The sequence below is a fragment of the Phyllobates terribilis genome, unplaced genomic scaffold (assembly GCF_046119375.1).
Source record: "Phyllobates terribilis strain yellow unplaced genomic scaffold, ASM4611937v1 Scaffold_2__4_contigs__length_985480577, whole genome shotgun sequence".
Lineage (NCBI taxonomy): Eukaryota > Metazoa > Chordata > Amphibia > Anura > Dendrobatidae > Phyllobates > Phyllobates terribilis.
Genome location: NW_027362762.1, coordinates 797264073 through 797278059, shown reverse-complemented (window position 1 = coordinate 797278059; position 13987 = coordinate 797264073). Strand labels below are relative to the sequence as shown.

Genomic DNA, 13987 nt, shown 5'->3' with positions numbered 1-13987 from the left:
GATTCACTCCAGGTCCCCACTTTTTACCTACATCAAAATGTGACATTATCTTCCTATTATCACAAATTTATATAACAATGAACTGGGTAGATTGTTAAATGAATAAGATGCTGCCTTTGTCTGTACATAGTGATTCAAGTGTATAGTGATAAGTACTGTTCACATGAGAGGGTGGTGTCCCACTCCTGCACAGGAGCCCACCGGAGGATTCTCCTGGTCTCCTGTGGGCCAGTCCTAAGCCGTACAACATGCAAGCCAATCGGCATCCGTTTAATACCCAGTATAGACACCCCCAATATAGTTCTATGTGCACAGAATGATCGTTAATACGATCTTTCTTTCCACATAGAATATAATTGTTCTCAGCAACACTTATCTAGTTTACACAAAATTATTTGCTGCTGGGAACTATGATATTAAAGCAAGTTTAAAAATCATTGCACCCGACAAATGAGCATTTTGCTGGTTTGTCAGGTGATTACCGGACTGTTTGGGCGAGTTGATAGTTGGGAACAAGCATTCCTATGAATGTGAAAATGGACCCCATAGTTTGTTACGCAATTTCTCCCAAACGCGATGATACTTGATAAGTGGTCAAAAACTGCTGTTTGTGCACATGGCAGGGCTCGGAAGGGAAAGAGCGCTATTTGATTTTTGGAGCGTAAGTTTGGCCGGGATAGTTTGTGAACGCCATGTCACAATTGCTGACCCTCTGACATGCCAAAACAGCAGAAACCCCCAAGTGACCCCATTTTGGAAACTAGACCCCTCAAGGAATTCATCTAATGGTATAGTGAGCATTTTTAGCCTACAGGCGATTCACAAAATGTTATGACATTTAGGCTGTGTGCCCACGATGCAGATTTAATGCGTTTCCGCGGCAGCATTTCCGGCGCGAAAACACCTTAAAAACGCTTGTTAAGTTGTCTGCCATGTTTCCCAATGATAATCCGCATCTGCTGTGCACATGCTGCGGAAATTTCCACTGCGTATTATCATTGTGTAAAAATCTGCGGCACAACCATTTGTTGTGCGAAATCGCCGCCATTGACTTGCATTGAACCGCATAGCATCCGCATGTATACATGCGGATGTTATACGGTTCAATGCGCGGATGGTACCCGGGTCTGGAGAAGAGGAGACTCTCATCCGACCCGGGTACCATTAGTAAAATTAAAGAATTAAAAAATAAAAGAAAAACATTATACTTACCTCTCCGGTGGCGTCCTCTGTCCTCGGCGGTCGCTGCAGGTCCTTTTCAGAACACCGCGGGACGCCGAGGACAGAAGATGCCGCCGGAGAGGTAAGTATAATGTTTTTTATTTTTTACGTTTTAATTCTTTTTTTTTTTTTTTTTTATACTATTGATGCTGCATTTAAGGCTATGTGCCCACGATGCAGAAATGCTCAGGATTTTTCCTGAGCGTTTCTGCATCTCCCTGGCAGAAAAAAAAACGCATGCCGATTGTACATGCGTTTTCCTGCCAGGGACATGCATTTCCGCATGCGGGTTATCAAGCACTTTTTCAAGCAATTTTAGCATCACTTGGAAAGTGCTTGACAACTCGGTCAAACTATATAAATCCATGCAAATGGCATGGATTTATATAGTGTTACCCGAGAGAATGTCAAAAAATAAAAAATAAATCTATACTTGCCTTCCGATGGCCCCTGCAGTCTTGCTGCGCTTCTGTGCTGGCTGCCGGCAGATCTCAGTGCCCTGTACTGAAGGACCTGCCGTCACATGACTGTGACGTCACCGCAGGTCCTTCAGTCCTGCGCGATCTGCAGGCAAGCACAGGGAAGGAGTCCGGGGGCCTTCGGAAGGTGAATATAATCTTTATTTTTTATTTTATTCTTTTTTTTACAGCTTTTAATGGTACCTGGGTGTGGAGGAGAGTCTCCTGTCCTCCACACCCGGGTACCATCCGCACATTAGAACGCACCAATTACGCAAGTACAGATGCAGTCTTGCGGAATTGGCGCGTTCTAATGCAAGTCAATGGCAGCGAAAACGCTTTGCTTCCGCAAAATAATTGGTAGTGCTGCGTTTTTTTCCGCAATGATAATTCGCAGTGGAAATTTCCGCAGCATGTGCACAGCACAAGCAGATTATCATTGCGGACCATAGCAGGCCTTCTACCATGTGTTTTTTAAGCGTTTCTGCAGCGTTTTTGCCGCTGTGGAAACGCTTAAAAAACGCATCGTGGGCACACAGCCTAAAGCATCTAAGTTGGTCACACCATATAAATCCGTGCCAGTTGCATGGATTTATATAGTGTGACCAACTTGTCAAGCACTTTTCCAAGTGATGCTCAAAATCACTTGGAAAAGCGCTTGAAAAAACGCATGCAAAAATGTTTAAAAAACGCTTCTCCCTGCCAGAAAAAACGCATTTAAAATACGCATGCGTTTTTTCTGCCAGGGAGAGGCAGAAACGCTCAGGAAAAATCCGCATCAATTTAGCATCGTGGGCACATAACCTTAGATGTGAAATCAGAAAATTGCACTAAAGTACTGTTTTAGCACCAAATTTATAATTTACATGAGCAATAGTAGATAATGGAACCTATCGTTTGTTATGCAATTTCTCGTGAACATAGTGATGCTTTATGTGGTCAAAAACTAATGTTCGGCCACATGGGAAAACTCTGAAAGCAAACAGCGCTATTTAATTTTTGGAGCTTAAATTTGGACACTGTGTTGCATTTGCAGAGATACAGAGGTGCCAAAAAAGCAGAAACACCCACCAGTGACTCCATTTAGCAAGCCAAACTCCATAGGGAATTCATCTATTGGTGAAATGAGCATTTTTAACTCACAAACTACATCACAGAATTGTCTAACATTGGGTCGTGAAATCGAAAAACTTAGGGTTTCCGCTAAAATTTTACTTTAGCCTCAAAGTTTTAATTCAAACAAGGTGTAATAGGAGAAAATGTGGGCAGCACAGTGGCTCAGTGGTTAGCACCGCAGCCTTGCAGAGCTTGCAGAACTCCTGAAATGATAGGACGCCACTGGAGCAAAAACCAGACGGAGTCCAAAGTGACAACATCTGCCTCATTATATAGTGTGGGGTTCTGTCGGGAGTTTTGTCTGAATCACTGTTCTTTGGGATTTACATGGAAACTCCGATGTAAGCGTTCAGCGGAGAGCACAGGATAAATGTGAACTGCACCTGTTTTTGGAGGCCAAATAAACGCAGTACGAGAATTGTTCCTATTTTTACACCATTTTTCATGCGGTATTAGTGATAAGAAGGCTTCATTCTTTGGGTTGGTGCAATTACAGCAATGCCAGTTTGTTTTGTTTTATTTTATGTTTTGTTGCTATCACACACTAAAATTATTATTTTTATTTTTTTTATGAAAAATAGTTATTTCATCGCGATATTCAGAGAGCTGTAACCTTTTTTTTATTTGGCGAACATAGATGCATGAGGGCTTACTTTTTGGCCAACGAGTTGAAGATTTTTTGGTAATCTTTGAGTATATAACACTTTTTGATTTCTTTTTATACAGTTAGGTCCATATATATTTGGACAGAGACAACATTTTTCTAATTTTGGTTCTAGACATTACCACAATGAATTTTAAACAAAACAATTCAGATGCAGTTGAAGTTCAGACTTTCAGCTTTCATTTGAGGGTATCCACATTAAAATTGGATGAAGGGTTTAGGAGTTTCAGCTCCTTAACATGTGCCACCCTGTTTTTAAAGGGACCAAAAGTAATTGGACAAATTAAATAATTGTAAATAAAATGTTTACTTCAACTGCATCTGAATTGTTTTGTTTAAAATTCCTTGTGGTAATGTCTAGAACCAAAATTAGAAAAATGTTGTCTCTGTCCAAATATATATGGACCTAACTGTATAAAAAGAAATCAAAAAGTGTTATATACTTTATATATATATATATATATATATATATATATATATATATATATATATATATATATATATATATATATATATATATATATATGTGTGTGTATATATATGTATATATATATGTGTATATATATATGTGTGTGTGTGTGTGTGTATATATATGTATGTATGTATGTATATATATATATATATGAACCTAACTGTACACATTTTTTCAGACGCAGGATGAACAAAAACTAGCAGTTCAGTTATTGTATTCATGTTTTTTTTTGCGTCGTTCATTGTGCGATAAAAGTGATAAGACTGTTTTATTCTTCGGATCAGTATGATTACAGCAATACCAGATTTACCGTATATAGTGTTTTGTTATGCTTTGCTACTTTTGCACACTAAAAACAATATTTTACAAAAATGTATTTGTTTTTGCAGTCATATTCTGGGAGCTGTAACTTTGTTTTTGCCTAATGAGCTATACTAGAGCTAGTTTTTTGCAGGACGATATAGTGTTTTCATTTCTACTTTTTTTTTTAAACATATGACTTTGGATCGTTTTTTATGTAATGAGCGATTTAATAAGCGATATTTTTGGTATGTTTTTTGTTAATTTTTTTTTTTTAGTTCGGTGTACGGAATAAATAACAGTTTTTGGAATAAATTACAGTTTTATAGATCGGTTGTTCCAGACGAAGCGATACCTACTATGTGTACTTATTTTTGTTGTAACGCAAACACTGCTTTTTTAGTGCCAAAACGGGATTTTGTGATTTTTCTGTCTGGGTTTTTTTTTACATATTTTTTTCGCTTTTTTATTTACTTTTTCATTTAGTCCCACTGTGGTACATGAATATTTTTTCTTTAGATCACTGGTCACATACATTGCAGTTTCTCAAGTACTGAAGTGCCGGAGACCTGTCAGTTTCTCACTGACAGTGCCAGTTAGACCCTGCTTATAGGGGGATCTAACAGGCCACCAAACCATGAGGTCATCAGATGACCTTATGATGCCATGGCAATCATCGGCCCACGCAGTTATGGGGTGTTTAAAACCAGTCGAAGCTGATGCCGCAGGTTGTCAGCTGTCATATACAGCTGTCAACCACGGGATTTTCATCCACTGGGGGGGGGCGCTATACACTTAATCCTCAGCGGCGTGAAAAAGCGACTCTTGAGGTTTAGTTCCGTTTAAAGGCATATTGGCTGTCATTAAGGGGTTAAAGGGATCTTGTCATGTCCCAAAATGCTATTAATCTGAAGTTAAGAGCATTCCAAAAGTGCCCAGTTACTGGCTTTCAGTCATAGAGGTGAGACTGGCCCGGCTACAGTCATCACTCAGTACAAAGTGATGGGCGGCTGTAAGCACACCCTGCCTTTGACTGACAGCTGGCTCAGCAGTACATCAGTACGGAATACTGTAAACCTACAAATTAACCCCATATGTACAGGTTAATAGAATTTTGGGGTATGACAGGTTACCTTTTAAAGGGGTGGTCCGAAGTGAAAGTAAATTTCATTTTAAATCCCTATCTATTTAATGTCATAATCTAAACTAATTTCTAATATGTGTGCATGAAAAATTCCCCATTGTTCCCCTAAACACACTATCTAACTGCTATTCTTTTATTCACTCTCTGCGTAATGATGCTTCGTTTGATAGTCACAGTGCTTGCTGGGATACTCAAATTAAGTGACTTCATCAGTGACACTCGTTTTAGGTAGGAGGCTAGTCCCTTATGTGTCCCTGTGAACTGTGCAATAAGCCTTGGCAAGTGACGTCACTTGTCTCCTGCAGGCTGAGTATCGTGACACCGCTCTTGCCGACTAGTTACTACTACTGAGTTCAGCCGACAACAGAGCGCGCGTAGGGGCACAGCAGGGACTAGCCCAGCCTCTGACAGGAGCGTCACCGATGATGCTTCATTTCTGGGAGGTGGCAGGAGCTGCAGCAGTGACTACAGCCTATGCCCCCTGATGACACTTTATTTCATTATCCCAGCATGCACTGTGCTTATAAAACAAAGTGAACAAAAACAAATACAGTAGCAGATAGTGTAGTTAGGGAATTTTTTAATGCAAGTATATTAAAAAATAGCTTAGATTTCAGCACTAAATAGATAGGGATTTAGGATTTAAATTTACTTTGACTTCCGTCCACCCCTTTAAGTGTCGTGCGCCTCTTAATAAAGTTGTCTCATCTTATTCTTGCACGACCCTCATTAATATTGATGTATGAAATGCCAGTTTTATTGAATTGTGGGCAAAGACTTTATACAACCGATCTAGCATATGGTGGCCTATGTATGGAAATATTCTTATTTATTTTTTTCCCTGGATACAAGTTGTTAGTTTAGGTAGAGGGAGGAAGTTGTACATGAAAGCTGTATAATGGTTGTGTGTAGGTATGGCTTTCATGACTTTCATTTCATGACTTCATCTTTTGCCTGTCAGTTGCTAAGTGCAGCTGTCCGGTAACCAAAATCGAGTTGTGGCTTCGGCCTAACGTCAATTGGCTGCTTCAGTAATCACTTGGGCATAACATGGCAGAGGAGGTAAGTGGCTGAGCATTCATATGTGTCATGTAGTTGGAAGTTTGATTTTCACAATGGTATTTTATCGTTTTTCTGTGTTGATCAGTAAGAGGCGTATATTTCTGTAGATCTTGTGGCAGTAGCGTGCCCGACATGTTCACACATTTCTACTATAGCTATATCCAGCCAGTGCATAGACTCCATAATAGCAAAGATTACGTGACAATAGAGAAATTGCGTAAAAATGACCCCCAAAAATGTTGTAATATCAGGATCATGCACAATTGGGAAGGGGGCACAATGGTAATAGACTTTGCCTCTAATTTTAGCTAAAAGCGACAATTTCACAGCTGTATGTAGCAGATTATTATGTAGCAGACATTATGATGTCCGTGTAATTCCAGATATTACAAGTACAGTTTCAGATGTATTACAACATATCCATCTCATCAGGGTTACTTTTATAGTAATTTCTATGTATCTGAAGAATGAAAAGACTAAGGCCCTGATTCATCAAAGCTTTTACGCCAGAATTCTGTTGTAAAAAAAAAATCTGAGAGTCGCCAAATTGTGGCTTCATGTGTGGGGTTGCCCTTCATCCAAGGGAGTGGGCTCGCTGACAATTTTGCCTAACCACTACCATGAATAAAGTATCTAAACGTCCTCCAAGAGCAACTTCTCCCAATGATCCAGGAGCAATTTGGTGATGAACTATACTTTTTCCAACATTATGGAGCACCATGCCAAAAGGCAAAAGTGATAACTAAGTGGCATTGTTAATAAAGCATTGAAATTTTGCGTCCATGGCCAGGAAACTCCCATTATCTCAATTCCATTGAGAACTTGTGGTCAATCCTCAAAAAGCGGGTGGACAAAACCAAACCACAGAATTTATGAATGGGTTGTACGTCAGCATTTGGCTCAAAAGCTGATATCTAGCATGCCAGGGTGAACTATAGAAGTCTTGAAAAATAATGGTCAACGCTGGAAATATTGAGTCTATATGAACTTGATGTAAAAGTTGAAAAAAATTATAAAATGCTTATAAAGAGTAAAAGATCTAAAAACAATGAAGGAACAGCTTCACATGTAGTTTTTGGACTGGGGATTTCCACTTAAATCCACATAAAAATGCTTTAAATCTGCCTGGAGCAAGCTTTCCTGTTCAAGTGCATGAAAAATGCACTTGTAGTGCACGTAATGGTTTTTTTTTTATATGCCGCTTTTAATACATCTAAAATAAACAACGCCACATGTCAACTGTCACACATTTTCCGCTTGTAAATCATACAAAACATGCATGTTTTTTTGCTCAGTTCTTGGAGAGGTTTTTGCAGCAAAAACCCACACTTTATTGTTATACCCCATATTAGAATTAAAGACTCAAAAAAAAAATTGCCCAAAAAAAGTATCTTTACGAAACTATACCAAATGAAGCACTTTTTTTTAAGTAGGTTTTACATGTGGGTTTTTCTTGCTCAAAAATCTACATTAAAAAAAAATCTGTGTGAACACACCTTATTAGTCCATTTCAGATTCTCAGTACAATCTTGGTGTGTCTGAGACCACGTTCACACATTCAGTGTTTGGTCCGTATTTCTCATCAGTATTTGTAAGCCAAAAAAACAATCAGAGGAAAAGTATAATAGAAACACGTCACCACTTCTGTATTTATCACCCACTCCTGGTTTTGGCTTACAAATACTGATCTAAAATACTAAACGTGTGAACGTGGCCTAAGAGTCAGTAGGACAAATGCCTGACTACTAGGTACCACGATACATTAGCCGATTGATGGCGATTCTAATATATAGTTGCCACAAATTGACTACAAGCTTAATGCAAGTGTAGGATTTACTTTTTGAAAAAAGATAATTTTATTTTTATCTTTTCAGATCTTATTGAAAAAAATATGTCCCATGTGAATTGTCTTTCTAAACAACTGACTACTTTAATGTGAAGGATGAACACACTACCTTTGGATCAAAGACCTTGAAAAATTTAAATACATTTTGACCACCCTGAGAGTCGCACATAAGTGGCAAGAAGAGGTAAGAGAATCAAAATAATTTAAGTAATATATAGCAAAGAAGAGGTCTGTTTTTAGCAGATACTTACATCTTTCTAAGAAGGTAACACTGCTGCTCCTCTGGGTTCTGGACAGCTGAATTTTGCCATTCTCACTATTCACCAGGACATTTACTCCCAAAAAATATAGACAATATTTTATTAAGAATATTTTGTCAGTAGTCTGAAAGCCACATTTAGCATTACAGGACCAGAAGCATCTATTGAAATATATAGTGTCCTCACTCCTCAGTTGATAACTTAGACAGCTAACTTAAAAGATGAAGACAAATGGCAAGCTTTAAAAGTGTTTTTCAGTCACACCCTATTGATGACCTTTGCTTAGATTTTTACCATATACTGAATGTCTCATTCAAAGCTACAACGTCTGAAAAAAACAAGCCCTTACACTGTACGGCTATGTCAATTCAAAAATGAAAAGTTATGGCTCTTGGAAAAGGGGAGACAAAAAAAACTATAGTGCAAAAACGAATATTGACTGCAGAGAAAACATTACTTGGCTCTTTTCAACAGGCTTCATTTAACACAATATCTGGAGTCATATATATTTATACACAAGTGGATCTTAAGGATAGTACAGTGAATAAGACAAGCACCCTTGAGTATTAGGCTGTGTTCACACGATGCGTATTTCATGCGTTTCCGCGGCGTTTTTGCAGTTGCGTAAACGCCGCGGAAACGCATGAAAAACGCATGGTAGAAGGGAAGCAATGTTCCCCAATGGAAATCCGCATGTGCTGTGCCCATGATGCGGATTTTTCCGCAGCGTTAACGCTGCGGTCAAAAATCCGCAGCATGTCAATTAATTTTGCGGAAACGCGGCGATTTCGCCGCCATTGACTTGCATTAGAACGCGCCAATTCCGCAAGACAGCATTTGTACTTGCGTAATTGGTGCGTTCTAATGTGCGGATGGTACCCGGGTGTGGAGGAGAGGAGAGTCTCATCCACACCCAGGTACCATTAAAAAAGCTGTAAAAGAAGAATAAAATAAAAAAATAAATGTATTCTTACCATCTGTCGGCCCGCACAGCGCTCCCGCTTGGTTCCCGGCACTTGCAGTGAGTTGTAGGACCTGCGGTGACGTCAGAGTCATGTGACGGGTCACGTGACGCTGACGTCGGCAGGTCTTTCAATTCAAAGTTGCCGGCGAGGGAGAACAGATTGAGCAGGACAGCGCGGGCCATCGGAGGTAAGTATATACACTCTCTCGGTTCACACTGTATAAATCCATGCTGTTTGCATGGATTTATATAGTGTGACCTAGTTATCAAGCACTTTCCAGGTGATGCTAACATCGCCTGGAAAGCGCTTGTCAATCTGCATGCGGAAACGCATGTGAATCTGCATGTGGATCCACATGTATTCTGCAGGAAAAACGCATGCACAATCTGCATGCGTTTTTTCTGCCAGGGAGATGCAGAAATGATGCAGAAATTTTCTGCTTCATTTCTGCATCGTGTGCACATACCCTTAGTGTACCCTTAGGGTATGTGCACACGATGCAGAAATGAAGCAGAAAATTTCTGCATCATTTCTGCATCTCCCTGGCAGAAAAAACGCATGCAGATTGTGCATGCGTTTTTCCTGCAGAATACATGCGGATCCACATGCAGATTCACATGCGTTTCCGCATGCAGATTGACAAGCGCTTTCCAGGCGATTTTAGCATCACCTGGAAAGTGCTTGACAACTAGGTCACACTATATAAATCCATGCAAACAGCATGGATTTATATAGTGTGACCCGAGAGAGTGTATATACTTACCTCCGATGGCCCGCGCTGTCCTGCTCACTCCGTTCTCCCGGCTGCCGGCAACTTTGAATTGAAAGACCTGCCGACGTCAGCGTCACGTGACCCGTCACATGACTCTGACGTCACCGCAGGTCCTACAACTCACTGCAAGTGCCGGGAACCAAGCGGGAGCGCTGCGCGGGCCGACAGAAGGTAAGAATACATTTATTTTTTATTTTATTCTTTTTTTTTTAATGGTACCTGGGTGTGGATGAGACTCTCCTCTCCTCCACACCCGGGTACCATCCGCATATTAGAACGCGCCAATAACGCAAGTACAAATGCTGTCTTGCGGAATTGGCGCGTTCTAATGCAAGTCAATGGCGGCGAAATCGCCGCGTTTCCGCAAAATTAATTGACATGCTGCGGATTTTTGACCGCAGCGTTAACGCTGCGGAAAAATCCGCATCATGGGCACAGCACATGCGGATTTCCATTGGGGAACATTGCTTCCCTTCTACCATGCGTTTTTCATGCGTTTCCGCGGCGTTTACGCAACTGCAAAAACGCCGCGGAAACGCATGAAATACGCATCGTGTGAACTCAGCCTAAGTGCAGGAATAAAGTGTTGTGCTGTAAATCATTGTGTGAGTTCATAAATAAGTAGTGTGACATTTTTATAGTCCTCTGATTGAGAACTTGTGATGTCCCCTCGAACTCTAAGCGGCACAATCCTTATTGTAGAATGACCTAAATCCATCTGTAACGGCATAAGGGGACTTATAGGCCATGCAGTGCTCCTCTGGGAATTGAAATATGATAATTTTGTATTCAGAGAGGAAGCGGGTTATAACTCTAGTACCACCTATTGGATGTGGCAATCTTAAAAGTCAATACTGACATGTTAAATGATCCTTGCCACATGAATTAGAATTAAAGCCAAACCAGACACTATTTGCAGGCACATGTTTTGGGGTGTTTGTTCCTCATCATTGCAAAGCAAGATGTTTGATTTGGCTGGATGAGAGGCCTCTGACACGAGTCTAAGGGGTAACATCTCAAAATATAACACTTTCATTCCTGCTCTGAGTGTGTCAAAGGTTGCCATGAGTTTGTATTTCCCGTACCTGTTGTTTCACTGAGCTTTGAAATTTCCTGTTAATTAGACCTTCTACGATGTTGAAATCTCCAATCGCAACAGGAACTCACTGTAAGCAATGTAAAACCTGGCCATATGTAATGATCAATTACCAATTTATACCCTAGATATGCTTTTTATTTCAGTGCACATCTAGTATTATTCCATTTGAGGGGAAACAAACGTGGCAGTTTTCCCACTAATAACTACTGATTGTCAGGGATGCCAGCAATGGCACCGCTCCATGATCATTTCACTTATAGTGGTGTATAATTTTGTTCACTTTTTATTTGCTTTTACTACACTTTAAATCTGAATTATGTGCAAAAACTGTTTAGGAAAAGCTCTATCTTAAAATGATCTCAAATGGAACCTGTCAGGTCCTAGAAGTCTCGAAAACCTCAATACAACAAACAGTACGATTGTGAACCTGAATCCAGCTTCTCAATAATGTCTCTGATACCTGAGACAATTGATGTTATTTTTGAAAAATAATCGTTTAATACCGTCCTTGGCATGCAATAATATTTCTGACTAGTCAGGGAGGAGCAAGGGGGTACTTTTCTTCACTGCGGGCTTTACCCACGGTAATTATGTCCACCTGGACGTGATTGCCATCCTCCTGATACGTTGTGTCGTTTCTTCTGTGGCAAAAAAGCAAAGGCATCATGGACTTCAACCACTAAATGGTAGAAGCAGCAAATCAATATGATGTCAACATGTGTAGTGTGGTATGATTACTACGCGCAAAGCCGGACTGGTCTCTGTGAAGAAGCACCGCTCCCTGGACTTGTCAGGTCTTTTTTGCATACACCTTACATGGCATTAAGAGTGCACTTTCCGACAATAACAGCAATTGTCTCAGGCATCGAAGACATTATTGGGACGCTGGCTTCACATTATAAATTGTACTGAAGGTGGTTTCTGAGGCTTCAGGAACTTGACAGATTTCTTTAACGCTTCCTCTGGATGCAAATATGGATTATAATAATTTCTTACTTTCTTACTTTTAAGGCCACCATATAAAGTATGCCAAAGTCACGCTCACGGTCACCCAGGTGGAAATCAAGGTTAGTATATAATTTAACTTCTAGTCCTAACGTGCCTTGTGAAAATTTACCATGGGCCAGTATGAATTTGTGGATTTTTATTAAGATTAATCACTCGTGGAACACCAGAAATTTGACCTTTAGGCGGTGAGCTTTATACAGTGGGGGAAATAATTATTTGATCCCTTGCTGTTTTTGTAAGTTTGCCCACTGACAAAGACATGAACAGTCTATAATTTTAAGTGTAGGTTTATTTTAACATTGAGAGATAGAATATCCCCAAAAAAAAAAAAAAAAAAAAGAAAATCACATTGTATAAATTAGATATATATTTTTTTTTTTTGCATTTTGCTGTGAGAAATAAGTATTTGATCCCTTTGGCAATCAACACTTAATACTTGGCGGCAAAACCCTTGTTGGAAAGCACAGCAGTCAGACGTTTTTTGTAGTTGATGATGAGGTTTGCACACATGTCAGGAGGAATTTTGGTCCACTCCTCTTTGCAGATAATCTCTAAATCATTAAGATTTTGAGGCTGTTGCTTAGCAACTCGAAGCTTCAACTCCCTCCATAAGTTTTCTATGGGATTAAGGTCTGGAGACTGGCTAGGCCACTCCATGACCTTACTGTGCTTCTTTTTAAGCCACTCCTTTGTTGCCTTGGCTGTATGTTTTGGGTCATTGTCTTGCTGGAAGACCCAGCCATTACCCATCTTCAGTGCTCTTATTGAGGGAAGGAGGTTGTTGGCCAAAATCTCGCGATACATGACCCCATCCATGTTCCCTTCCGTACGGTGCATTCGTCATGTCCCCTTTGCAGAAAAGCACCCCTAAAGTATAATGTTTCCCCCACCATGTTTCACAGTTGGGACAGTGTTCTAAGGGTTGTATTCATCCTTCTTCTTCCTCCAAACACGGAGAGTTGAGTTAATGCCAAAGAGCTCAATTTTTGTCTCATCTCACAGCACCTTCTCCAAATAACTCACAGAATCATCAAGGTGTTCATTGGCAAACTTCAGACGGGCCTGCACATGTGCTTTCTTGAGCAGGAGGACCTCGCGGGCACTGCAGGATTTTAAACCTTTAAGGCGTAATGTGTTACCAATGGTTTTCTTGGTGACTGTGATCCCAGCTGCCTTGAGATCATTAACAAGGTCCCCCTGTGTAGTTTTAGGCTGATCTCTCACCTTCCTCATGATCAAGGATACCCCACAAGTTGAGATTTTGCATGGTGCCCCAGATCAATGTCGATTGACAGTCATATAGTATTCCATTTTCTTACTATTGCACCAACAGTTGTCTCCTTCTCACCCAGCATCTTACTTATGGGTTTGTAGCCCATTCCAGCTTTGTGCAGGTCTATGATCTTGTCCCTGACATTCTTAGAAAGCTCTTTGGTCTTGCCCATGTTGTAGAGGTTAGAGTATGACTGATTAATTGAGTCTGTGGACAGGAGTCTTTTATACAGGTGACTATGTAAGACAGCTGTCTTTAATGCAGGTAATGAGTTGATTAGGAGCGTCTAACTGGTGTGTAGGAGCCAGAACTGATAATGGTTTGTAG

At 40.2% G+C, this 13987-nt stretch overlaps 1 protein-coding gene across 2 annotated transcripts in view; it reads left to right on the top strand.

Moving 5' to 3' along the window:
• BCLAF3 (BCLAF1 and THRAP3 family member 3) overlaps nucleotides 1-13987 on the top strand; it is a 123098-nt gene that overhangs the window by 48756 nt on the left and 60355 nt on the right. For both annotated transcript variants that reach the window (XM_073667469.1, XM_073667468.1), the window contains exons 2-3: nucleotides 8312-8467; nucleotides 12391-12446. In XM_073667469.1, coding sequence (XP_073523570.1) covers nucleotides 12406-12446 — 41 coding nt within the window. In that variant the 5' untranslated portion in view covers nucleotides 8312-8467; nucleotides 12391-12405. The remainder of the gene's footprint in view (nucleotides 1-8311; nucleotides 8468-12390; nucleotides 12447-13987) is intronic.